Consider the following 26,689-nt stretch of genomic DNA (forward strand, 5'->3'; position numbering starts at 1 on the left):
CAGCAAAAAACGGGCATGTCAAGGTGTTTTGCAATCGGACACATGGTTCGTGGAAACACACTGACATGTGCACAGACCCATAGATTTGAATGGGTCTTTGTGTAAAAGTTGTCACTGGAGACACTGACGTGCCCACGACCAGGAAGAGCAGCATTTTGGATGCAGCTCACATGTGCTGCGTTCCACATTAGAAGCACAGTGGATGGGATTTATAGAAATCCCATGCCCACTGTGCTTCTATTTAACGCTGCATAAACTCACCCGCGATGCGAGTTTACAAGGCGCAGCATGTTCATTGGTAGTTTCACGCATAGCCATTCATTAGATATATAAGCAAAGCATAATAAACTAGATGCGGTAAATTCACTTGGTTCACTGAACACATGCAGATTTAACTGTGTGTTAGAACACAGCAAAAGTACGTTGCTTCCAAAACGCTGCTATTTCCTGATCGTGGGCACATAGCCTAAAAGACACTTCAGGTTCGTGTATCGAGCATAGAGTGAGCCGGAGAGTTTGTCGGTGATGTCACTGAAAAGAGGAGAATTGCACTGGATACTGGAGAGAGCAAATGGTAATTGAGTATATTAATACACTCATACTACATTAAATGTGTGTGCATGTATGAATGTAATGAATACAAAACTTAATGGGAGTGGTTCTTTAAAATAGAAAAAAGTAAGTTAAAGAAATGTCATTATAAATTACTAAATGATTTTAATTTGCAAACACTAATGTTATCTAGACATTGTAATCACTATGGAACTAAAATGGCCAGTGTTTTGTTATGCTGACAAACTGCCCTAAAATGTTAGTAGGGCAGGTGCCTGTGAGCATGTGCATAAGAAGCTCCCCTACTTCATTTGTTGAGAAATTTGCTCTCAGTGAATATTTTCATTTAGTACTGAGGCTATATATCGGTGGTGCTGTGGTAAGAATAGGCTGTTCACACTACTGTTCACCCTAGGATGTAATATAGATATACCAGGGTGCTAAGGTAAGAGGTTACTCACACTGCTGTCCCACCCTTAAGGTACTGTCACACTTAGCGATGTACCAGCGATCCCGACCAGCGATATGACGCGGTCAGGATCGCTGGTACATCGCTAAGTGGTCGCTAGTGAGCTGCCACACAGGCAGATCTCACCAGCGACATCGCTGGGGACGGGGGTCGCTACTTACCTGTCACACTAGGCGATCCTGACATCCTCCCGCCCTCGTCCATGCTCGTCTCTCCACAGGAAGCGCCTCAGGAAGCTGACGACGAGAAGCGGTCCAGGACGTTCTCGCGCGATCAGCGATAACCAGCGGGGGAGTGGTCGGAGGTAAGTATCACACACAGCGATGTCGCTAGCAATATCGCTATAACGTCACAAGTTATAGCAATATTGCTAGCGATATCGCTTAGTGTGACAGTACCTTAACGCTGGGTTCACACGTGGCGTTTTTTTCGCGTTTCCGCGGCTGTTTTAACCGCGCGATTTTGCTGCGAAAAATAAGCATCCCATGCATTCCTATGGGATTCCGCAATGCTGTGCTAATGCTGCGGTTTTTACCGCGGCGGAATCGCTTCGCGGTAAAAACCGCAGCATGCTCATTAATTTGCGGAATCGCGGCGATCCCGCACCCATAGGAATGCATTGTTCCGCTTACTTCCCGCATGTGGCTGTGCACAACATGCGGAAAGTAAGCAGAACATTTGCGGATGGTACCCACGGTCCGGAGGAGAGGAGACTGTCCTCTGGGCTTTGGGTACCATATCCCTGTAAAAAAAAGAATTTAAAAATAAAAAATATTGTTATTCTCACCCTCCGGCGTCCCGCGCAGTCTTTCCGCTTCTCTTCACGCTCCGGTCCCAGTAGTCCTTTGCGAAAATGCCCGCGATGGCGTCCGATCTCGCGGGATCGCGAAGTCTCGCGGTCATTCGCGCGACGTCATCGCGAATTACCGCGAGACGTCGCGATCCCGCGAGAACTGACGTCATCGCGGGCATTTTCGCAAAGGATTACTGGGAACGGATGCGCGGGACGTCGGAGGGTAAGAATAACACCGTTTTTTATTTTTTTTTACATTTTATCTTTTACTACTGATGCTGCATAGGCGGCCTCAGTAGTAAAAAGTTGGTCACACTCGTCAAACACTATGTTTGACGAGTGTGACCAACCTGTCAATCAGTTCTCCAAGCGATGCTACAGATCGCTTGGAGAACGCTAGCATTTGCAAGCTAATTACGCTTGCAAAATGCTAGTTTTTCCGCGGGAAAATCGCGGGAATTTAAAATGCGATATTCCCGCGGACTGGAATTCCGGAATTCTCGCGGTAATTTCCGCGAGAGTTCCGGTATGTGTGCATTTAGCCTTACATTAAGATCTAAGGCCAGGGTCACACTTGCAACTGCAATGTGAGAAACTCTCGCATCAATACCCGGCACTGCTGCTGACACTCTGGACCGGAGTGTGCGGCTGCATGTATTTTTATGCAGCTGAGCGCGCCTGTCCCAAGTACCGGGTATTGATGCGAGAGACTCGCGCAAGTTTCTCGCATTGCAGTTGCAAGAGTGACTCTGGCCTAATTCTGGAAATGCTAAGAGTGCTGAGGTAAGAGACTGCTCACACTGCTGTCTATCTAATACTGGTAGACCATGGGTGATGAGGTAAGAAGAGGCTGTGCACTCTGCTGTCGCCAAGGACTATCTGATGTAATACTGGAGATTGCCAGGGGTGCTGATGTAAGAGGCTGCACACACTGTTGTCCACCCTATCCTTCTAAACGCTTAGCAGTTATGAGCTAATGCTAGATTGAAAGAACCACTGGTATAGGTTATTTCCAGGTCACAAGAGCGGAGCCTCCTACTGTACATACCGACCTGCCCTATTAACATTTTAGGACAGATTTCTGGCTGTGTAAGAACATTTCCAGAACTTTAATTTTGTAGAAATTACCTCGCTTGAAAAAAGTAGTGTGATTTATTAATTAAATGGCGATTAGGAATTTATAATGACATTTCCTTTAGTTTATTTACTTTATTTTTTTTTTTGCTATCCCTGGAAAAACAATAGTGCAAGTGAAAATAATACACTTGATAATATAACTTTAAAAAATGCATTTCATTTTCCTCTTTTACTGATCATTTTCAAAATTCTCAATTCATGGATAAAATTTAACTTCAGTGAGTACAGATTTTCCCATTGAAAAACACAACTGGTGCTCATAAGGTTCTATGGAAAACTGTAGCAGATGTTTCAGGAGAACTTGCAGCAGAATGTCTGTGTCTGCCATCAGCTCCTCCTCCCCTCTCCAAAGAATTTTAAAAGCGCCAACTGTCATCAATCTAGGTAATGGGCAAATCTTTGTTCACTGAATACTGATTTTCACAGATTTTACCCTTGAATTGAGAGTGAAAGATTAGTCTGAGAGAGAAGCAGATTTCTCTGGTAAAATATATTGCAAAGTTGATTTACAAAATAAAAATTAGAATGATGATTACTCTTTACGTATGGAGCATCTGTCTTGATCAACGTACAGTAAGTACAGCTACTTGGATGTTTTCCATACATACCACATGCCACCCTTAGAGCAAGAATAAAGGCTCAATCACATGTCTTTTTTTTGTGTATGAGTGCTATAATAGTGAATGGAATCTAGACTTTGCACTAGTTTGATTCCAGTTTAATGGAATTACAGAGTACTCATGGTAGTGGATTCTGCTGGTGCGCCTTCCTGTCCATACCCCTTAGTGTAGGTGTTGGTATCCTCGTAAAGTCAATGGGGCACTAGTCATAAAACTGTAGAACGTGCATTAGAAAACCAGCCCAAGCAACATTCACAATGTTTATGAAAGTCTGACATGCCAGCTCGCAAGTTTTTTTTTTTTGTTTTTTTTTTTAGCAATAACTTGTGCCATTGTCTCGCTCAACAATGATGGTGTTCAGTAGGTCTCTAGTATGTTGTGAGCTGTGCCAGTAAATATTACTACTTTCTGAAAAAAATAACAAGCTATTAATAATTGTTAGAATATGTATTATATTAGAAAGTATTAGAAATTAATTACACACAAATCTCAGGTCCTATACAGCCTCCCTACATCCTGTACACCGTGCTGCAGAAACCCTCTCGGTAACATGTATGGGACACATTTTTGTTTCAGAATATTCCCATAATATGTCCCAACATATAGAAAGCTTCCCCTTAAAGGGTTTTAGCTTCTTTGCCACTGTAGAGTGAACAGGTTAATTTCTGGGCCATAGCACAAGCTTCTTACGTGTGACGCAGGAGCTAATCACTCCTCCCTGTCTCAGTACCTGCCCCTAAATGTGTCAGGAGTCTTACTCATCCTGAGGCCAGGTTTAATCAGCTTTACTACATTATTTCTCTAAAGAAAAGGCACCGTGGCAAGATTTTACAATGGAGTAAAATAATCTTCCTCTAACTACACACCTTAGGTTTATGCCTGTGCTTTTACACATTGTAGAAACTAATCATTTCAGTTGGGAAGTCCTAAGTAAAATGTTCCGGCTTCTTCTAAAGTTGGCTAAATTGCAGCAGCTGTTTATCCAGTGTGTAAATAAGAATTGCCCACCAACCCCCCAGAATGGTCTGTGCTGGAATCTGTATGACTCTCTACTAGAAATCACTGTGTATCATCACTTTCTCATTTACTTTCAAATTGAAATGGGTAGTATATGACTTTGATATTGATAAAGCATCCTTAGGACCTCCGGGACCCCCACGTATCAGCTGTTTGCTCATGACAACCTGATGTAAACGGTGTTCACTTGAGCTTGTATTTTATCAACCTAGGTAACTTCATAGGAGCGGCGTTACAGTTCTTGGCAGCAGGCGCAGATCAGTATATGTAGCGGAGCTGTTCTGCTCTGTACACTACATCTGGTCACTGCTGGAGCTGGTAACAACGGTGAGGGAGGCAGGTGTCCAACATGCACCCATCTGACAAGAGTAGATCTTCAAAATTTAAGTAGTGGACAGCCCCTTCAAATGTTATTTTATGGACCAATATTCTAATTTTTATATTTAATACCTCCTCAGCCTGTAGAATACGAATATGCAATCATGGGGTTAAAAAAAAACTACACGTGCTTATCTGTTTTGGACTATTCTGTTCTGTTCCCAGACAAAATAATCAGGTCACAAGGGGCCTTACTGCTGTGATTGGTGCAGGACGATGCAGACAAGTGATGTCAGATTCCTTATGTCTTTATATATGATACATTCCACTTCTTACCCGACAATTATTCTGACCCCTCTGACGTGTGAAATGGGTGTGTGTGACTATTCTGACGTGTGAAATGGGAAAGGTTCTGCATTTTATGTCCTTATTTGTGTCAAGTGTCTGAACTGCGTACACTCTGTCCTTGAAACCGGAGAGCCTGTAGCAAACGAAGATCTAATGCCGCCTAATGATTGGGTTAACCTTTCTACTGCCGGACATAAAGGCTTTCAGCCACACATGGATTCTGCTCTATATGAACTAGCAGTGATGAATTTTATGAAATCTGTATTAGGTTTGGACTAAGAATGTGTCAGACTCGTGACTCATTCACACAGTCAGTATTTGGTCAATATCGTACACTAGTATTTGTAAGCCAAAATCAAGAATGGACCAATCGGAGGAAAAGTATAATAGGAACACGTCAACACTTTTGCATTCTTCATAAACTCCTAGTTTGGATTACAAATACTGATGTAAAATACTTACCAAATGCTGAATGTGTGACCATGGTCCAATAGTGGAACTCACCTTTGCTGTCTGTCTTCCTCTCTTGGCCATTTTAAGGTCCCTTGACCACGTGCACCTTCCACCAGAGCTCAGGTTTGTCTCTTATGCTATGTTTACACTTGCATTCTGACATTCCATGTTTGTCTATTTTGTTTCTTGGAACAAAGAAGCAGAATTAATGTAAAAAATGGATCAGTTGAGTAACTAATACAAACATGCAAATCCTCTGGTTCATTATTAATAGCTATTACAGTAAGGGGTAATAGATAATGACAGTAATGCTGCACATTTGTCCGTGTGATACTTTTTTTTGGACAGCACATGGACTCAGTTTCATTGATCCATACTCATCCGTTTTATAAATGAAACCATTGTCCAGTCCACTCTGAGCATGTCCTATTCTCATGCGTTTTGGATATCAGATTCTGCAGTTAACGTCTATGGGGATCCATATAAAACATGAAGACTTTGTACTAGTGTTCCATCCATATTTAATCCATTTTCAGTGATCCATTCTTTCACTGATTCATTGTTAATTCAGTCTATTAAGAAGTCCACACGGTTTCCCTCCTTCTGTTTTTAAAATTGGATGAGAAAAAGTCAAATACAGCATGTAGGAAAATATTAGGCGATATGGATGACACAGATGAGACATGGTCCATTTCTCATGGATGTAAAAATTCAGTTACGTGAATGTAGTCGTAGTGTGCTAGGGTCACAAATGCATTGTATAGACCTGTAGCTTAGGCTGTTAGTATCCACGTGTAGGCCCTTGTGAAATAATGATACCTTGTGTGAGTGATTTAAGGAGTTGTTACCTTTCAGATATTTGTTCCGGGCTGCAGTTTTTAAAAAAAAAAAAAAACCCTTCCTGTATTCGCCTTCCCCATGTCCAACAATGAGTGTCCTCCGCTACTCCTGGTATCTGGAACTGGCTGCGGTTCTGATGTCATGTCGGCAGTCTGGCATCCAATTGGTGAGCTCAGCTTCTCTGCCAGTGTAGACGAAAAGCCCCTCCAACCCCTGAGCTTGCTCATCCATGTGGCATCCATTATTTTATTTTTTTACATCCGTTTTTAAAATCTGAAAGAGGTAGACTATCTGAACGTCATATTATCTATTAACTCTTATTAATGGGCCAGTGAAAATGTACAAAGTCTCTTTCGAGTTTTATACGCACGCTCATAGACTTTAATGGTTGACTGTGATCCGCAAAATGGATGAAAATAGGACATGCTTGGAGACTCACAGACCCAACACTTTAATCCGTTTTTAAAGGTATGTAGATCAATAATGTACGAGGAAAATCGGAGAGCACACGTATGTGCAAATTTAGCCTTGGCATCAGCCGTTTCACTTTGTATATAATAACTATTTCTAATGCTCTATAAAAAGTTTACTTTCTATGTACTCGCAGAAGTCATCACGCTTGCATTACGGTACTCCTTGATGTTAGACTTTTCTACCCAAAATTCTAAAAACTCATGTCACTTCTATATTGTATTTCTACAACGTTGATGGAAGTCATTAGTCCTGGTGATGGATTGACACCGTCAATATATGATCTAGTGTAGTGGAAAGAGATGTGAATTTACACTGAGTTTCTTCCATTTTATTTTGCATTTTCCATAATTATATTGAAACAAAACAATTGTGTTGCATTAAGTCCGAATGCTCACACGCAGCATTGAAAACTGCAGGCTTTGGGGCGGCTTTTCTGCATTTTTTTGGAGAAGATTACATGTGATTTGTCTACAGTACATGTTTAAATTTGATTTATTCACACCCAAAAAGCTGTAAAAAGGCAGCAAAACCTGTTTACTAGATTTCAGAAATGCATACCCTTTCTTTCCTGAGGTTAACCACTGCAGCGGTTTTGCACTTTCTCATTGCTTTCTGTTGGTGAAAAAATGCTGAAAGAATTGTCGTGCTGTAGATTTCCATAACGCTGCAGTACTAAACTCAAAAAAAAAAAGTGTGCAATTCTGAAGTCTTTTAGGCCTGTTTCACATTTCTGTTTGTTGCCATCAGTCAAAATCCGCCGTTTTGCAAAAAAAACAGATCCGCCATTTTTTTTGGCGGATCTGTTTTTTTTCCCCATTGACTTGCATTAGCGGCGGATTTTGACGGATGGTCAACCGTTGGATCCGTTTTTTGACGGATCCGCCATAATTTTGGCATCCGCTGACTTGAGTTGACGGACAATAAAGCGTTTTTTGGCTGCGTCAAAATAGCGGATAGTAATGGATCCGCCGCTATCTGCCATTCGTTATAATGGTCGTCTGTGGGCGGCGGATCCACTGCCAACCGGTTTTTGACGGAATCTGGCAACGGATCCGCTTTTTGACACTGAGCATGCCCGGAAGAATTTTCTTGCAAGAAATTTAACCCCAAACTCTGTTCTGGCGGCGGAAAATTCATTTTCATTCTCTTTCTTTCTCTCGCTCTCTCTCTCTCGTCATTTCACTCTCTCTCTCTCATCATTTGACTTTAAATTTTAATCACCTTGGCTCAAAAAACGGATCCTTTGACATCCGTTTGCGGCAAAACGGATCTGTTTTTTCACACTGGCGGCTTTTGACTAAAGTCAAAAAACTGAAGTGTGAAACAGGCCTTAGCCTTTGTTGGTACAAGAAAATGCAGCTGCTTTTCTGCAGAAAAAAGATCTAAGTGTGAACAAGACTACTGAGTATTTTCCTTTAAGTGAATTACTCATGAATGCGTAAACTAAATGCGCAAGCAGATTAAATGTAACTGTCAGTTTATAAAAGTTTTTATATTAGTGTTGCTGATTGGTGGGGTTCCAGGCCCTGAGACTTCCACCTATTGGTTAAAACACTGCTCGCAAGTGTGCAGCTCCTGCAGAACCATGTGTAGTGCACAGATTTTTTTGTGTTCAGTCCTGGTGAAGCAAAAAATGAAAGCTCTATATTGATGGAGCATCTGTATTCCCTTTATTTGAAACTGGAAAGATTTCTCAGTTATTCAGATTTTACAACCCTGGAGCTTCTGTCTAGAGCTACTTTTACAAATCTGCTACAAATATTTGTGCAATTTGTGTTTTTGGTCATTGCCTTGTAATATTTGAATGTTGTCTTGTTTGTTTTTTAGTAGAGTGCTATATATTTTTTTTCTTTTTTACTTTGATACAGATTTTGGGAGAGTGTGGTGAGGAAAGGATTTCCTGGCTGAAACCGTAAACCACCCTGTGTAAATGATACTGCGTATTATCTGCTGTGAAATGACTCAGCATTAGCCCTTATCAGCAGACACTGATGTGAATTACGTTTCTAGTCAAATTGCCTGCTGATAAAACGTAGTCAAAGTTTTGAAAATGAAAAATATCAAGGGTGCAGTGTACATAGGATGAGTCGTATACACTCATGAGTCATACAGTCAGCATCCATAGGGACCTGCTGCATAGAAATAATGGTTTGCAGATGTCTAACAGCAGGACAGGCCAAAATAATATGCTTTTCACCTACATCTGGTCAATAGGAGCTTATGAAGCCATTAAAGTTTCGTCTGGGAGGGTATACCCAATTGTCGAAGTCTACAAATGATGCCTTTAGATTTTTTTCCCTTCTGTTTGCTTCTGAAAATACACTGTTTGGTGCTACAGACCACATGGCCAAAACATCACCCACCTTTGTGGTCAGTGGCTACACCCCTTGCTTTCACAATTGTGCAGTCATTGGCCATAATGGTGACTGGCGTTTTTGCTGCACAGTGTAGTCTCGACTTTTATCTTGAATGCTTTCTGAGTAGGAAAATGCTTTCTGGTGTGTGCTATTTGCCAATCTGCTGTTTCTCCTCCTAACCTCACAGCAGACAGTCCTGCACCACTTATGAATTTGAGCAGATGCAGCCTCATCCCCCTCCTGCCTTTCTTTTACTAGCTTTATTAGTCTAGACTCGTTTATTTTTTAGTGCCTGAGTCTTTCAGAGCATTTACAAAGAGCCTACACACAAGCACTAGGGGTCCAGGCTACTGGAAGGTATAGAACATGCCACATTGCCTTATTAAGATATATTATCCCGTATCGGCACTTTCACAACAAATTGATTATGGTGCAGGACTCTGCAGTATAAAACTTTTTCTAAATCGCTCCTTTAGTGGTTTTTCTTGAAAACCTGCAGTACCGACCTCCTGAAGTCTGTGCAACATGCTACACTAAGCTGAGCAGTGTCCTGCTTGTCACTATTAGCTCCCATGATCAGTGCAGAAACGAGCGCTGTAAAATCCTATTGCTCCTGCACTGAGGATGTAGCCAAGCTGCAGGAGGACGGTGCGTCGTCTAGTGCAGCCGGCAGTACAGACTTAGGGCCCCGTCACACATAGTGATCTCGCTAGCGAGATCGCTGCTGAGTCACAAGTTTTGTAACGCAACAGCGATCTCACCAGCGAGATCGCTGTGTGTGATAGCGATCAGCGACCGCCCCCCCTGCCGGTATCGTTGATCGCTCTTGGAAAGCCCTGGACATTTCTTTGATCGCTGCGTGTGACAGGCGGGAGACCAGCGATCAGCTGGTAACTAAGGTAAACGCAGGGTTTATAAGCACCGTGCGGTGCTTAGAAACCCTCTGTGTACCTTAGTTACCAGCGCGCTGATGCAGGGAGCTGGTAACTATGGTACGCATCGGGTTTCTAAGTGACGCACGTCCCTTAGACACCCGATGTGTACCTCAGTTACCAGTTCCCTGCATCAGCGCGCTGGTAACTAAAGTACACAGCGACGCCGGGCGCTCGGCGTCGCTGGTGCTGATCGCTGGTGAAGCTGTCTGTTTGACAGCACACCAGCGATCACATAGCGACTCACCAGCGATCCTGACACGGTGATATCATTGTCGGGATCGCTGGTGAGTCGCTACGTGTGACGGTACCCTTAGGGCAGTCCGTTCTCTGGGATATCAGCAAAAATTTCTAATAGGGTAATTTAGAAATATACGTCTATTTTACAGCCCTGCACTATAATCATTTTGCTGTGATAGTGTAGGAACTCTTCATAGGTATATTACATATCTTTGCCAATATGTGATAACATTTTGATATGAAACCTGAGCCTCTAAGTTCTCACTTTTCAGCCCTGCATTGTTTTACATTTTGATTCCAAAAGTGATGCTACGGTTCGGAGAGAAAGTATAACTCTGAATATAAATCTTCATATTTCAGATTTTTTTTTTTCTTTTTACGTTTTCTTTCATGTAGCGTTCAGATAATCTTAATAATGCATATTTGTCCCCTGCAACTAATCATATATCAGCTGTGCATGACTCTAATCTACGTATTTCTATTAAATCTATAGAATCCAGCCACTATCACAAGAATACTTCTGAGTCATTTCAACTGGGACAAGGAGAAGCTAATGGAGAGGTGAGTGCTTTTCTGTGTGAAATCCCATTAATCTGCACAGTGATTTCTTATTTCAGCCATTTCTGGAAAACAAGATGCTTGGTTGTTCTCTTAAGAAAAAAAAATAAGACTTAGGGGAAGTGTGAACAGTCAGTCCACTGTGCCTGATGTTTGGGTAATACCATATGAAGCTTTTGCAGTCTTCCTTCTGAATTTTCTTGGAAATGTAGATGAAGCACTGCTGGTTTTTCACAGGGCGAGGTAACAAAATAGATAAGCCAAAACTGTAACGCTTCTATTGAATGCACAGCCATAAGTGAACTTTCTTTATGTATGTAGCAATAAATATACATGTACAAAAAGATTGTATCTATATTTTCAATCAAAAACCACATGTTTTAATTAAATAACATACTGACTTGTGTGTGTAGGACATGCTATGCTTTGTCTGTAGTATCATCTTACAAGGCTTGTTGGAAAGAAAAATCTAAGAAAAAGACAAAATTAAATGAAACATTTTGATTTGTTACAGCTTGCATACATGACATTTTCAATGCAAAAACTAGCATATGTCATAGCTTCTTTGTCAAGACTGCACCGCTGTAACTTCTTACTAATTCTGTAATTGCTGAATTGCTACAAATCCTGGCATTCTGTCTGCTCATCATGTTCGTGTATGCTCTGCACCATACCTGGGCATTGTGTGGCCTTCAGGCCACCTGCAGCCTTTTGGCTGTTCCAGTACGGCCCGCAGACTGAGACAGCCAAAGGGCTGAAACCGGTGGCCTTCAGGCCGTACCTTGCAGTTGCCCTTCCCCCACCCGGCGACCCAATGACACCGCTGTCTCCATCCTCAGAATATATAAGGGGCTGTGTGTAGGCTCATACTGTAAATAAGGGGGATTGTGTGTGGAATCATATTATACAGGGATTCTTGATAGGGGGGGGGGCTGTGTGTGGGCTTATAGAGGGCTGTTGGCATAATTAAGTCTGCTCAATATTAAGTGATACAATTTAAAATAATTATAATATATTAATATTGAGCAGAAGTAATTTCACCCTCTACAACAGTCACCGTCTCATGTGGCCCCTCGGAAAAACTAATTGCCCCCTGCTCTTTGCTATTCTCTAGCAGACGGGAGAGGCTGACTCATTTCCTGCAGTCGGCCCATTGCAGTGGTATGCTTGATGATGTAAGGACACTAATGGTATGGGGAGCAAGCCATCCTTCACTTAGGAATGGGTCAACTTATCACATTGAGGAAATGTCAGGGCTTCCATTTTCCCCATGACAAGATTCAATCTGCACAATGCAGGCCAGAATTGAAAATTTAAGTATATTAACAACTGACTTTTTAAGATTATATTGTAATCAATGTAACCCCTTTCTATAACATTTTTCTATTAAACTCTGAATTTCAGATCTGTTTTTTATTTGATGCACCTTTGGACTTTGTACTCTTTAGCTCTTAGAGCACAAGCCGTTGTTTCAGTAATTTTGGCACCATGTATATTTTTTCCTTTCTGGCATTGAGTCTCAATTAATAGCAAGTTGTTCTTTTTTGCTTGTATAGGTATTTTGATGGCAACCTGGAGAAACTCTTCTCGGAATGTCATGTCATAAACCCTAGTAAGAAGTCTCGGACACGGCAGATGAACACACGGTCCTCTGCCCAAGATATGCCCTGTCAAATTTGCTACTTGAATTACCCAAACTCAGTAAGTGGTCTTGTAATTATGGTCCTGATAAAAGTTGCTGTCTACTACTCGGAGAACCCCTTTTCAATCATCATATTCCTCACCTAAAGTAATATCCACTCCCCGTCGGTGCTGACACTGTTACGTCAGCTGTGGGTTTCCCTGTACTTGCATGACATTGTCACGTGAGCCCTGCAGCCAATCAGTGGCTATTAATAGGCTGTTTTACTCTCTCTTTAGATATATATGACATCTAGTGGAAGTCAGAGAGCAACAGCAGCTCTCACATCTTCTGGATGTCAGTTTTATCTGAATGAAGTGAGTTTAGAGCGCTAAGTGGCTGCAGGGCTTGCATGATGTAGCAACGTCACGTGATACCCGAAGTCAATATCACTGCAATGGTGCCAGCACCGGAGATTAGTACAGGTGTTGTTTTGCATGGGGCAATATGGTGATTGAGAAGGGGTTGTCCAAGTAGTGGACAACCCCTTTTAAAGGGCATCTGTCAGAAGATTTTTGCTATATTATCTGAGAGCAACATAATATAGGTGCACAGAGCCTGATTCCACCTATGGGTTCAATTCATTCAGTGTTTTATCAGCAGGTGATTAACACTAAAGGACTGTGGCTCATGTGGACAGCAGTCGGGCTAATCTCAGATAACATAACAAAAACCTGCTGTACCGATTTCCTTTAAGTTCTAGAAATGTGTACAGTAGAAATACAGTATGTGTATCAATTTTGTATTCAATGTAACACCATAACACCATGTTGAAGTCATCACACATTATCTACAAGTAAATGTATGTACTTGAATATCCGAGGCAGAAATCCAAATCTAACACTGGCTGCGGATGTGCAGATGCATGTGCTGCAGATCCGCGCAAAGTTTTTTTTCAAAAAAGTTTATTTCATAAAAATAGTTGTTTATGGGTAATATAATAAATAGATATATAATTATTTTAATACTATTTTGTCAATTTTTTATTTTTTCTTGCTTTATTACTTTGTCTCACTCTGGAGCTTTCACTTTTTGCAGTTTGATCGCATGTAAAGCATAGCAAAGCAGTAACTATGCTTTACAAACTGTCACGGCTGCATTGACAGACAAACTTGCTACATCATGCTCTGAACATGATCTAGCAAGCTTGCTAGCTCTGGCGCCTCTGATGTCGTCGGGTCACCATGGTAACGATCGGCCCATCGCACTGACATCACGGGGGGGCGCGGATTGGAGAGCAGATGGGGCTCCCTCCCCTTACTTGCCTGCTAAATACTGTGATCGATAGCAGTATTTAGGAGGTTAAAGTGCTGGGAGCGATGCTGGCACCACTCCTGTACTGAGTGCCGGGGGTCAGCTGTCAGAATCAGCTGACACCCGTTGGCGATTGCTGTCGCACAGCTTGTGTGCACGCAAAATCACTATGATTTATCCATACGTCATAAGTCTAGAAGTACCAGCCGACCGTGACGTACCGAATAAATCCAGTGTCTAATAATAATTTTGTTTATATAGCATCAACATTTTGGGTAACGTAATGGCATATGGTTAAGATGGCAGAAAAAGTCCTAGTGCAGAAAAATGGTGAAGGGGGGAAGCTATTCCGCTATTTGTCTTATGTTTATTTTTACAGTGTTTAGGCTGGGGTTATACGGCAACATGTCATGCAACAGCTATTCTCTGAAAAGTCGTCTGATAAAAACATTTGTGTAACGTAAATGTCAATTCAAGTGACCTGCGACTTATCTGCAATTTGGCTGTTTTTTATTCAGTAAAATCAGAGCTCCAAAATGGTCATGCGACAGGCAGACTTACTGTCGTGTGACAATTTTTGGAGCTCTAATTTTGCTGTAAATGTAACGGATAATTATCAAACAGATTTAAAAACATTTGCAAGTCAAGTCACCACACTACACCATAGGAAATCATTGCAGGGATTGTTGCAATGTGTTGCTGCGACTTCAGTGTTGTGGGGCACATGTCACTTTTCTGCCCTAGTCTAATTGTGTAGAAAAAATTACCTTACATGATTTTCCAGGTCAGTACAATTACTATAATACTAAACGAGTATAACTTGCTGTGTTTTTTTTTTTTTTGTTTACTATTTTAGTATCTTAACCTCTTCACTACATTTGCCGTACATGTACAGCGCTGCTGGACGTGCGTTTTCGCAAATTTTCGTACGAGTCTGGCACTTGCTCACTAGCAGAGCCTGTGATATCATCAGTGGGTGTCGGCTATACATCATAGCTGACACCTTGCCGTAACATTCACTATTGGTGCTAGCTCTAATCGCTGGCGTTTAACCCCTTTGATCAGCGCTAATGTCGATCTCTAGCGTTTAACCCCTCTGATGTTGCTGTCTATAGTGATAGTGGCATCGATCTGCTTACAGAGTAAGTGGGCTCCCCCTCTGCTCCTATCGGCACAACATGATTGCGTCATGCCGACAGTCTCCATGGTGACCCTAAACTGAAAAATGGCCCTAGGGTCACCCAGGTACAGTGGCCTGTAAGGTCCCGCGGAGAGCTGGACCTAACACGCCTCCTGCTTGTATTTAACAGCTCTAATGCTCTGCCATGAAAAAGAATTGGAGAGTATTAGATCAGCGATCAGGGAAGATAAAGTTGATGTCCCATCCTGAGACCAAGTGAATAAATGAAATAAAATTTGTCCCTGTGGTGGACAGGTGCTTTAGGACCCATCCTGACCGTGCACACTGAATCGCATATACTGCCCGAACGTGTGCACCCAACAGTGTCCTCAAGTGCTTCCCAAAACAGCTCTTCTTTTTTTTGTTTGGATCTCTGCCATGTGCCCGAACAGTTTTCTCCAACATATGGGGAATCGATGTACTCGAGCAATTTTACAACAAATTTGGCAGTTCATTTTCTCTTGTTACCGTTCTGAAGATGAAAAAAATTTAATTTTCACAGTCCAATATTTTAAAATTGTATGAAGCACCTGTGGGTTCAAGGTGCTCACCGCACCTCTAGATAAATTTCTTAAGGAGTCTAGTTTCCAAACTGGGGTCACTTGTTGGGGGTTTCCACTGTTTAGGCACATCAGGGGCTCTCCAAACGCAACATGGCGTCCGATCTCAATTCCAGCCAATTCTGTGTTGAAACAGTCAAACGGCGCTCCTTCCATTGCGAGCTCTGCCGTACCCCCAAAAAGTGGTTTACCCCACATATTGGGTATCGGCGTATTCAGGAGAAATTGCACAACAAATTTTGTGGTTCATTTTCTCTTTTAACACTGAAAATTAAAATAATTGCTTCTGAAGTAAATTTTTTGCCAAAAAAAAAGATAAATGTTAATTTTTTTCCTTCCACATTGCTTCAGTTCCTGTGAAGCACGTAAAGGATTAATAAACTTCTTGAATGTGGTTTTGAGCACCTTTGAGGGGTCCAGTTTTTAGAATGGTGTCACTTTTGGGTACTTTCTGTCATGTACACCCTTCAAAATGACTTTAAATATGATGTGGTCCCTAAAAAAAAAAAAAAAATGGTTTTTCAAATTTTGTTGTAAAAATGAGAAATCGCTGGTCAACTTTTAACCCTTATAACTTCCTAGCAAAAAAATTTTGTTTACAAATTTGTGCTGATGTAAAGTAAACATCGGTGAAATGTTTTGTAAAGAAATTTGTGTGACATCTCTCTGATTTAGGGGTGTAGTTCCCAAAATGGGGTCACTTGTGGGGGGGTTTCCACTATTTAGGCACATCAGGAGCTCTGCAAACATGACATTGCATCCGCTCTTTATTGCATCCAGTTTTGCGCTCCAAAAGCAAATGGTGCACCTTCCCTTCCAAACTCTGCTGGATGCTCAAACAGTAGTTTTACACCACATATGAGGTATCTGTGTACTCGGGAGAAATTGCACAACAAATTGTACTGTCCATTTTCTCCTGTAACTATTGTGAAAATTTCTGTGAAACACGTAAAGGGTTAATAAACTACTTGAATGTGGTTTTGAGCGCTTTGTGGGTGCAGTTCTGAAATTGTTTTGTTTTTTTTTATACCTAAAATAAAAATAATTGTTTTGTAAAAATAGTGACAGTTAAGAGGCTAACAGCAATCAATGCTATGTTAATTACTGCTGTTAAAGGCAAATGTTGGCTATTATGTGTAACAGCTGGCATCTATGCTATGTGGAACAGACTCTGTCCCTGAGCCTGCTCAAAACACCTTGACATGCTCCATGACATACCGTATATATTTGAGCATAAACTGAGTTTTTCAGCACATTTTTTTGTTCTGAAAATCCCCCCCTTATACTCGAGGGAGGGTCCAGAAGATGGAGGGGCAGCGGGTCACAGGAGGCAGGAGCCATCTACTGCGGCTAAAGCCTGTGAGCTCTGCTAAAGTGAAATGAACAACGGCTTCCTGCAGTTGTTGGGCGATCACTGTGCCCGCTACGTAAGAGAAATGAGTGGAGAAAAGTGAATATTCATTTCTCTCAAGTAGCGGACACGTGATCACCCGATGGCTGCGGCTGACACTGTGTGCGCTACTTAATAGCAATGAATACTCACTGCCCTCCGCGCACATAGTCTCGGCGTGGAGAGCAAGTGAGTGTTCTGGCAGCTGTGCTTTTCTCGTAAGCAGCGCATGATGTCCCTGCAATGTGCTACTTACAAGCATAAATCAGCTGTTTGCACCGGAACAAGACGCTGCGAGGGAGCGCAGGAAGGTAAGTAGGATGGTTTCCTTTTTTGTTTTTTAATGTTTTTTGATGGGTGCCATGCAAACAAGGGTAGAGATGAGGAGCCATGCATAGCAGGAGGGGGATGAGGAGCCATGCATAGCACGAGGGGGATGAGGAGCGATGCATACCAGGGTGGGGATGAGAGGGGGCAATGCATACCCGTCTTATACTCGAGTCAATAAGTTTTCCCATTTTTTGTGGATAAATTAGGTGCCTCGGCTTATACTTGTATATACGGTATATATCCAATATTAAGTGTTAAGGGCTTATACATTCTATTTCCCAAAATCTGAACAACCTAGGACATCACAAGTGAGATGTATCCAGTCTGCTTCAGCACTTGGCTATTTTGAACACATGTTAAGCTACTTTCAGACTTGCGTTAGGAGGCGCAGCGCAGGGTCGCCGCTAAGTTCCGCTACTGGCTGTGCCTCCTCCGGTCAGCTCCTCCTATGGGTGCATGACGCTGCATGCGACCAGCGTACCCTATATTTAGCGTTGGGTACGCTGGCCGTGCATTGGTATGTTTTTGCCGGCACATGCGCCCTTTTTGCACTGCGCCGACGTGCGCCAAACGGTGCGTGTTGCGGTGCGGTGCGTGTTGCATTTTTGTGCGCTCGGCACAAGAGAGAGTTGTTCCCCTGCAATGTAGAGAAGAGATCCTTCATGTGTCATAGTTGAAAAAAAATTAGTTCAGAAATAATGTTGTGTAGCTATCAGGGCTGTGGAGTCGGTGCTCATTTTGGTGGAGTTGGAGTCGGTATAAAATGGACCGACTCCAACTCCTAAAATATATAATAAATTGGGTACAGTAGTTCAATGCAGAATGTGCTAAATATTTTTTCATAGGAATTTGGGAAAGTTATGAAATGCCCTATAAATGGCTGTTCTATTCCTGATCTAAGGCTACATTCACACACAGCATTTTTGCTGCGTTTTTTGTGGATACGTTTTTCAGCTGCAAAAGCCGATCAGATTTTTTAAAAACCGCATCACTTGAAAGGTTTTTGAGCTCCTAGATAATGTTTTCAATATCAAAAGCAGATTAGAAATCTGCTCTATCTATCCATTTATCCATATCTGTCTCCATATCTTATCTGTACCAAAAAGAATGAAAGCCGGGTAGCACACAGACTAACACTTCCTGCCAGGCAAAGGAGGAGGAAAGAGCGTCTCAAATATCATTAACAAGATGTTTTGTAAGTGACAAAGTTACTGTAACAATGACAGCAGATATGTCTAAAAGACAGCTCATACAGCTTGTTGTGAAGGACGGTGTACCATTAACATTATTTGCACGACCAGCTTTTACAGCTCTTAATGGAGAAATGGCCCCCAAACTTGGTGTTTCTCTGGAAAGAGAAAGTATTAGAAAATTAGTTATTGAAGAAGCCCTTAAACAAAAGGAAGATCTTAAAAAGACTCTCAAAAGACGCTTCATGTTTCTTAAAATGGATGCCTGCACACGTCACAGAGTGAACTATTTTGCCATCAATGTTCGATATGTTTGTGACAACAAAAATTGTTACCAACACTCTGGCAGTAACAGATACTAAAGCTCATCACAGCAGCCAGTTTCTCCAGGCTTTAGTGGAAAAAGTTCTGCAAGATTACGAACTCAAAAAAGAACAGGTTCTTGCTATTGTAACGGACAATGCTTCAAACATAAGTACAATTACAGTGATGAATGAGAGTAATGAACAACAGCTAGAGGAACATTGTTGATTAACTAAAATCGTTTCTTATAGATATGGCAAACCCTCAGGTAACCCTAAATGAAGGTCAATTGACACAGGTGGCTGAATTGAAGGAATTGCTTAATCACCCATTTACTGTGACTAAAAAATTACAAGCTGAGGATTTAACTCCTGGCATTTAAATGAGGGAGCGGAAGAACTTGCTATTTTGCTGTTTAATCACGGATGGCATTTCTGCTTCGATGAAACGGAGAGAGACTCAGCTATTGGAAAATAAAAATTTTCTGGCAGCTGTTTATGTGGACCCAAGTCATCGTATATTGCTTGATGATCAACAGCTTACTAAAGGAAAAGAAGCTCTGACTGAGGTAGCAGTTAGGAAGAGTGGCCTACAGGAGGACTGCCAGGCGCAAGAGGACTCGGGTCCTGACAGTGCTACTGCTGCCATATCTTCATCCTCATCAGATGAGGCGTTTGACTTTGACAAGTATTTGGATGACATGGAGCAGGCAAAGCGTTGCCGCAAGGAAAAAGATTTCACTCTGCCTCCTATATTAAGCAGATTTACCATATTTCAGCAAAATGTTTCACTTGTTCTCAAAGAAATAGAAAAATTCAACCGTTCATCAAAACTGACTGTGCGTGAGGCAATTCCTTTATACCCGGAAATTGTTAGAGATGTTGCCAATGTGGTTACTGCTTTGCCTCCAACCCAAGTTACTGTAGAGAGGTTGTTCTCTAGCCTTAAAATTATTAGGTCAGATTTGAGGTCACCTATGAAGGAGGATCTGATGGAGGCAATTTTATTTCTTAGAACAAATTCTTCATAGACTGCACAAATGTTTAGTATGTTTTTGTTGAAAACTGTATGTATGTGTATATATATATATATATATATATATATATATATATGTATATATATATATATATATATATATATTGTAATCGATATTACATAGTGTATTACATGTTTACAATTTATGACAGTTTTTTGTGTTCTAAAGTTGTATTCCAATAAATATATATTATGTTCTATCTAAATATCTTGATTATTGTATCATAAAAATGATTTAATGTCTGATGTTCACATTGTACTAGAATAAATTTTTCACTTAAATATAAGCAATATATGTGGGAGTTGGAGTCGGAGTCGCTGTAAGGGAAATTGAGGAGTCGGAGTCGCAGGTTTGGCTTACCGACTCCACAGCCCTGGTAGCTATATGATGGCTATTGCTCTGTCAAAACCGAAGGCATCATAATTTCTAATTAAGTAACTCCATGCGTGAGTATGTTTGGGAAACCTTCACAATTGTTTCTTTTAAGGATGCTTCCTTTTGCACCTTTTTGATGAAAATGTGGATATGATAAAATGTAAAAGCAAGCATACTCTTCAAAACTCGATGATTGAAATATCCAAACCCAAAGAAGAAATGTTTGCAAGGTTCCAAAGACTGAACACAGTATTTCTCTTGTGAAAGTTACCTTCTGTCTCAAATAGAGTGCATTTATTACGTCAAGATAAAATATGTACAGCCACTGTGATTTGGAGGCTCAAGGTGTATATAGGTTACCGTGTCTATTGGTGTACAGTAATTCTTGGTGTGATTCCATTCTTCTACTCCGTACAATTTTAAAATGTAGGTCCGTGTGTATTTGAAACCACCTCCTCTCCTTGTGTTTTCTGCAGTATTTCACAGGTCTTGAGTGTGGTCACAAGTTCTGCATGCAGTGCTGGGGTGAATATTTAACCACCAAAATCATTGAGGAAGGAATGGGACAGGTAAATAACCTTTTAGTAGTTATTTTTTTTTCAATTATCTGTTCATTAATTGTGTTGTTTTTTCTTCATTTCTTACAATAATTAAAAAAAATGTACTTGTTTCGTACTTTGGCTAATAAATATTTCATTATCTTAATTTATCTGATTTTACATTCACATTTTTTTTTTCTTCAGACCATCTCGTGCCCAGCTCATGGTTGTGACATTTTAGTTGATGACAATACAGTAATGTAAGTGGTGAGCTAATATACTAATACTGTATTTTATGGTGTTCTATTGCTTTTACCATGATTATATAAATGTTCCAAAATTTTATGTGGAATTATTAGTCCAAAATATTATGTGGAATTATTAAATAAGATTCAGCAACTTTGTCTTTTGGACAGTTTGAGTATAAAAAAATTATATGAGCTATTTGTGTGCAGACCTGTCGGCTTAATATGATGAAAGGGCAGCATTTTATATCTATAGGTCATTTCACATAGTAGCCACCAAAAAGGTTGTGTAGCTTACCTACTAGGGACACTGATAGAAGGCACAGAGAACATAGTATGAGCCTGGTTTATTCATGAGCACTGTCTCTTCCCGCTTCTCAAGTCAATGATTGACAGGCTGCTTTGTTTGTAGGTATGCACAGCAGGGAAGAAGGCAGGACTAGTACTCTTCTCTTGAATATGCCAGACTCTGTGTTTGGAGTCTGTGTTCCGTGTTTAAGTGGTGCTAGTAGCCAAACGGAGCAACTTTTTTATTTTAACAGGATCTCGGATACAAATGTGTGTGTATGCCAAAAAAACTTTTACTAAATGATCTTCTGTGTATGCCCATTTCTACTGTTTCTAGAATGTCACTGGTTATGGCAGATCCATATTTAAAGCAATACTGATGTATCCAAGATACTGTTTATAGGGTCTGTCACTATCATGTTTCCCGAGTATTTCATGGTTAGTGGTGTTATTAGTAGACCTATTGCTGTCAGAAATTTTAGTGCTACTTATAAAAAGCAATAACTTTACAGAGCTCTTAATTTTTCATTTAAGACATTGGTACAAACACATAGCGGAACTAAAAAGCCTACACGTCCCAGTGTAATGTTAGTTTTGTCATATTAAAAAACGAACCACAAAAAATCATTTTCGAACTTTTTCCACTTTTAATGCCACTCATAATCTGTGGAAATGCATTGAGAAGCAAACTGAAACTATTTTTCAGGGGAAAATAAAAATATCATAACTAAAATAATGTTGCATAACGTTGAACACCGTCTTAAAATTCAGGATATGGTCTTCGGAATTTTCTAATCACATTTATTCTCATGTTAAATAGTCATTACATAGCTGCCAATATTGTAATTTTGATTAAACCCATATAAAGTTTAGCTGTTCTAGTAGGATTTTCCTGACATTTTCATAGTTGCATTTTAGAGCAAAAGCCATTGTCCGTAAATGGGTTACGACACAGCAAGAGTATCTCATTGTTGAAAGTTGTCAGTCAGACGGATACAGAGAAATTTCCAAGACATTAGCTATACCATGGAACACTGTAACGTTTCCTAGAACTCGACATCTCTCAAAAAAATGATAAAAAGACGAGAAGAAAATTACAATTAGTAATGGTTGCCTTGAGGCATACAACAGTAATGGAGATGCAGACTTTTTTGCAAGTACTGGTTGTGTAGTGCACGTGACAATAATCTTCCCTAGTTTTGATGTGTCTGGCCTGTGGCAAGGTGGAAGGCTTTTCTTACAAAGAAATACTTCTAATCCCAGCTATGTATTGCCTAAATTACATCTATAAACCTAAAATGCCAAAAGCATGTGGGAAAACGTATTATGGTCTGATGAGACCTATGTTGAACTTTTTGACAGTAATTCTTAAAGAACGTCCTACACCCAGTGAAGCATGGTAGAGGTAGAATTATCCTTTGGGGCTGTTTTTTGGCAGCTGGAACTGGGGTTTTAGTCCAGGTGGGGGGGAATTATGAACAGTTCCAAATACCAGTTAAATTTTGCAACAAAACAGTCATACCTTTTCTAAAATGATGAAGATGAATTTCAGCATTACAGCGATTTTAATAAAAAAAAATTGGCTTCACTAGAAGATCATCAAAGTTTTGGAAAGGACCGCCCAGAGCTGAATCTAATTGAAAATCTGTTTGACATGAAGAGGGGTCTGTTGGAAGGGGAGATGTCCTCTCGATCTTACAGATTCAGAATGCTACTGCAAGATTGCCAATTCTAGATGTACCATGCTGATGGACTTATATCCAAAAAGACTGAATACTGTCATAAAATGGGTACTTCAACACCGTATTAGTTTAAGGATGTGGATATTTCTGTACCAACATTATTTTAGTTCTATATTTTTCTTTTTTTTTCACCTGAAAATATTGACCTTTTTTCAGTTGAATTGTGCAGATTATAGGTGATATTGAAGGTGGAAAAAGTTCTGAAATTATTTTTATTGAAGACTAAAACCTGGCACTTTAACAGGGGTGTGTAAACTTTTTTTTTTAATCCATTTTACATAGACTGATAAAACACAACAATAAAATCACATAGATGAAGAGAATAATATTTCTACAGTACTCATCACAAGGTTAGGTTATGTCAGGCTTCAGTTAAACAGCTCTTGCGCTGCTGTGCGTTAAGCAGGCGCTGTTAGTATGGCATGCAATAGAAGAAATCCATTTCTCTGGCATCATGAAAAATTTTGTGTTGCTTGCACTCTCTGACGAAAAGGGTGTCTGGTTTATATTTGAAATGTACACGGGAGCTAAATTTCACCTATCCTAGATTACTATCCTCATCGCAGGTTTTTATATATTTGAAGTTTAAATTTTGAACACCGTATTTGGTAGAGAATTGATAATTATATAAAAAAAAAATAATAATAAAGCGGGGTAGAGAGGGAGAGGGTAAGGTTTGGGTCAATATACTGAGGAGGAATGTGATGGAGCAGTAGCGTCGCTGAAGGTGGTGTCATCCAGTCACAATGAATGTCTTACCCACTTATATATTCTTCATAGGGCCTGGCTAAATCACATATTATAAATTTACATGGTGTAAAAGCTTTTCACACCCTGCCTATTTTTTCCTTTCCCAGATCCAAAGCAATACTTTCTCGTTCGCCTTATTAGGGGACACAGAGACCTTGGGTGTATGCTGCTGCCACTAGGAGGCTGACACTATGCACAAAAAAAGGTTAGCTCCTCCTCCGCAGTGTACACCCCACCGACCGGCAGAGAATTCCTCAGTTTAGCTTAGTGTCAGTAGGAGGTGGACACGGGTCTTTTATTAGACCCATATCTACCTCGTCGTGCGTCGTTCCTTTTCAGGTTCTACGGAGGGATACAGAGTGAAAAGTCACATCTGTACTCCCACATGGAGTCTGCAAGTACGGCGTGTACTGCCACCCCGTATCCTTGCAGTTCTCCGCGGCAGGACCAGCCAGACGGACGCCGACACCAAGACGTGCCAGCGACTCCAGGGGTCCTTGTCGCCAGTCTCCCTCCCACTCGCCTACCAGAGCCTGTCGGTTGGATGAGACGCAAGACTTCTTCAGACAGGTAACGGATCGTGGATGGGTGAGTATTTTTTTTTTTTTTTATTTATTTACCTGGCTGCCCATTCCCGACGGTCGCCTCTTCAATGGTCACAGGGGAATCCCGGTTGTAGGCGCTGCGGTCGCTCGCAGTCGCCACAAGGCTATAGGCAGCTCAATCTTGCTGGGCATCCCCCCCTTCCCTCCCCCCCCTTCTGGGGACAGGGAGCACAGGGTTTTTTTCCCATTGGGAGCGGCTTGCGACTGCGGCGTCCCACTTTTTCGGACCTCCGCGCCGACCCCCTGCTGACAGGCGGCTGCCGCTACTAATTTAGGCCCCGGCTTCAGTTCGGGCCTACCGCTGCGTCGCGGCCACGCCCCCCGCCCCTTTCTTCTAAGCGGGCTTCTCTCCCGCTCTTCCCAGGCCCTCCCACCGCCTGTCCTTCACCTGCCCAGCCTGTTATTGGCTAGAGGGCGGTGAATTGTTAACCCTGCGTGGTGCTCCGCCCTCCCTCCTCTCCTGAACGCGCGCTTTTTCTCAGGAAGGCGCCATTTTCCCAGCCTGTTAGCCGGGCACCAGCTCCTAGCATCTTCTCCAGCTGGTTTTTTTCAGGAGGTCTGTCGGCCGGATTTCGCTCTGACCTGCATCCACTGACAGGTCGCAGAGCGTCGCTTCTGGGGACACCGGACCGTGAGTAGCTCTGCACTGCAGACTGACCCTTCTCCGCCCTCGGTCCCCCAACCTTCCGGCATTACCTCAGCTTTTCACTATGTCTAACTCTAAGTCTGATCGTACCCGCTCTACCGCCCCCCCCTGCACTTTAGTCGAGTACTTTGCATGTTCTTCGTGCAATCGCAAACTTCCCTCAGGCCAGTCCACTCCCCTCTGCCTGGATTGTAGCAATCCAATCCAGCCTGACGCGGCTCAGGAGCCATCCATAGCCCCAGTGGTGAGTGAGCCCCCCATGCCGGGCTGGGCCTCCTCGCTATCTCAATCAGTGGCAGACCTCACCAAGGTGTCTCAGTCCCTGGTGGCCGTTCTTGATAAGTTGCCCCTGGACACTTCGGCAGGGCCAAGCAGGTCCCAAATTGTTCCATCTGAATCAGCCAGCGGTAGTCGCAAAAGACCCAGGCAAGATTCCCAGCCGGAATCCTCTCCTAGTTCCATCTCACCGCATAGCCCTTCTCACCAGCCTCCCTCTCGGGCCTCCTCTCCCGAGTCAGAGGAAGCGCTTTCGGACAGGTCATCTGAGGGGATTTTAGAGCTGGATTCAGACCAGGATGCAAGCATGAAGGTCACAGTGCAGGACCTCATTGCTGCGATCCATCATACCTTCGATATTGCTGACTCCCCTGCGAAATCCTCAGATCAGGAGGTTTCGTTCAGACGGGCAGAAACTCCTTCCAGGGTTTTTCCTTTCCATTCCGAGTTTGGGAAAATTTTTACCAAGGAAAGAGAGGATCCGACCAGACGCTTTCAAAGAGGAAAACGTCTCGGCATACTCTACCCATTTGCTAAGGAGCTCACGGACAACTGGTCGGCCTCTCCCTCGGTCGATCCGCCCGTGTCCAGGCTATCCAATAACACGGTTCTCCCGCTTTCAGGCGTGGCGTCCCTAAAGGATTCTAATGACAGGATTATAGAATCCCTGGCGAAGTCTGTCTTTGAAGCGGCTTCAGCGGCGGTGTGTCCAATCTTTGCTTCATCCTGGGCAGCAAAGGCCATAGCCACGTGGGCAGACGACCTTCGTCAGGGCATCTTAGATAAGGCGCAACCGGAGCATTTGGCCGATCTCGCCAATCAGATCTCCCATGCTGGGGACTATCTTCTCTCCGCTTCCTTGGATGCTGCATCCTGTGCAGTTCAGGCGTCAAGCAACGTTGTTGCAATTTGACGTACAATTTGGCTAAAGGCATGGCAAGCGGACTTGTCTTCTAAAAAGTCCCTCACTAACCTGCCTTTTCAGGGGGTGCGCCTCTTTGGGTCCCAATTGGACCAGATTATTAAAGACGCCACCGGAGGCACGAGTTCACTCCTCCCTCAGTCCAAGCCTCGCAGACCCCCTCTAAGGCGTCAGTTTCGACCCTTTCGGACTTTCCGCCGTTTCAATACGGCGGACAACTCCTCCAGCCAACAGAGACCGCAGGCTCGCCAGGAGAGAAAGAAAGTTTC

At 42.1% G+C, this 26,689-nt stretch overlaps 1 protein-coding gene across 1 annotated transcript in view; it reads left to right on the forward strand.

The window, feature by feature from the left end:
- Positions 1-26,689, forward strand: part of ARIH1 (ariadne RBR E3 ubiquitin protein ligase 1) — an 84,381-nt gene that overhangs the window by 12,077 nt on the left and 45,615 nt on the right. The window contains exons 2-5 of the mRNA XM_073579443.1: positions 11,044-11,111; positions 12,665-12,809; positions 20,884-20,976; positions 21,151-21,206. Coding sequence (XP_073435544.1) covers positions 11,044-11,111; positions 12,665-12,809; positions 20,884-20,976; positions 21,151-21,206 — 362 coding nt within the window. The remainder of the gene's footprint in view (positions 1-11,043; positions 11,112-12,664; positions 12,810-20,883; positions 20,977-21,150; positions 21,207-26,689) is intronic.

This window comes from Dendrobates tinctorius, unplaced genomic scaffold (genome assembly GCF_039654945.1).
Source record: "Dendrobates tinctorius isolate UK_male_01 unplaced genomic scaffold, ASM3965494v1 ptg000062l, whole genome shotgun sequence".
Classification (NCBI taxonomy): Eukaryota; Metazoa; Chordata; class Amphibia; order Anura; family Dendrobatidae; genus Dendrobates; species Dendrobates tinctorius.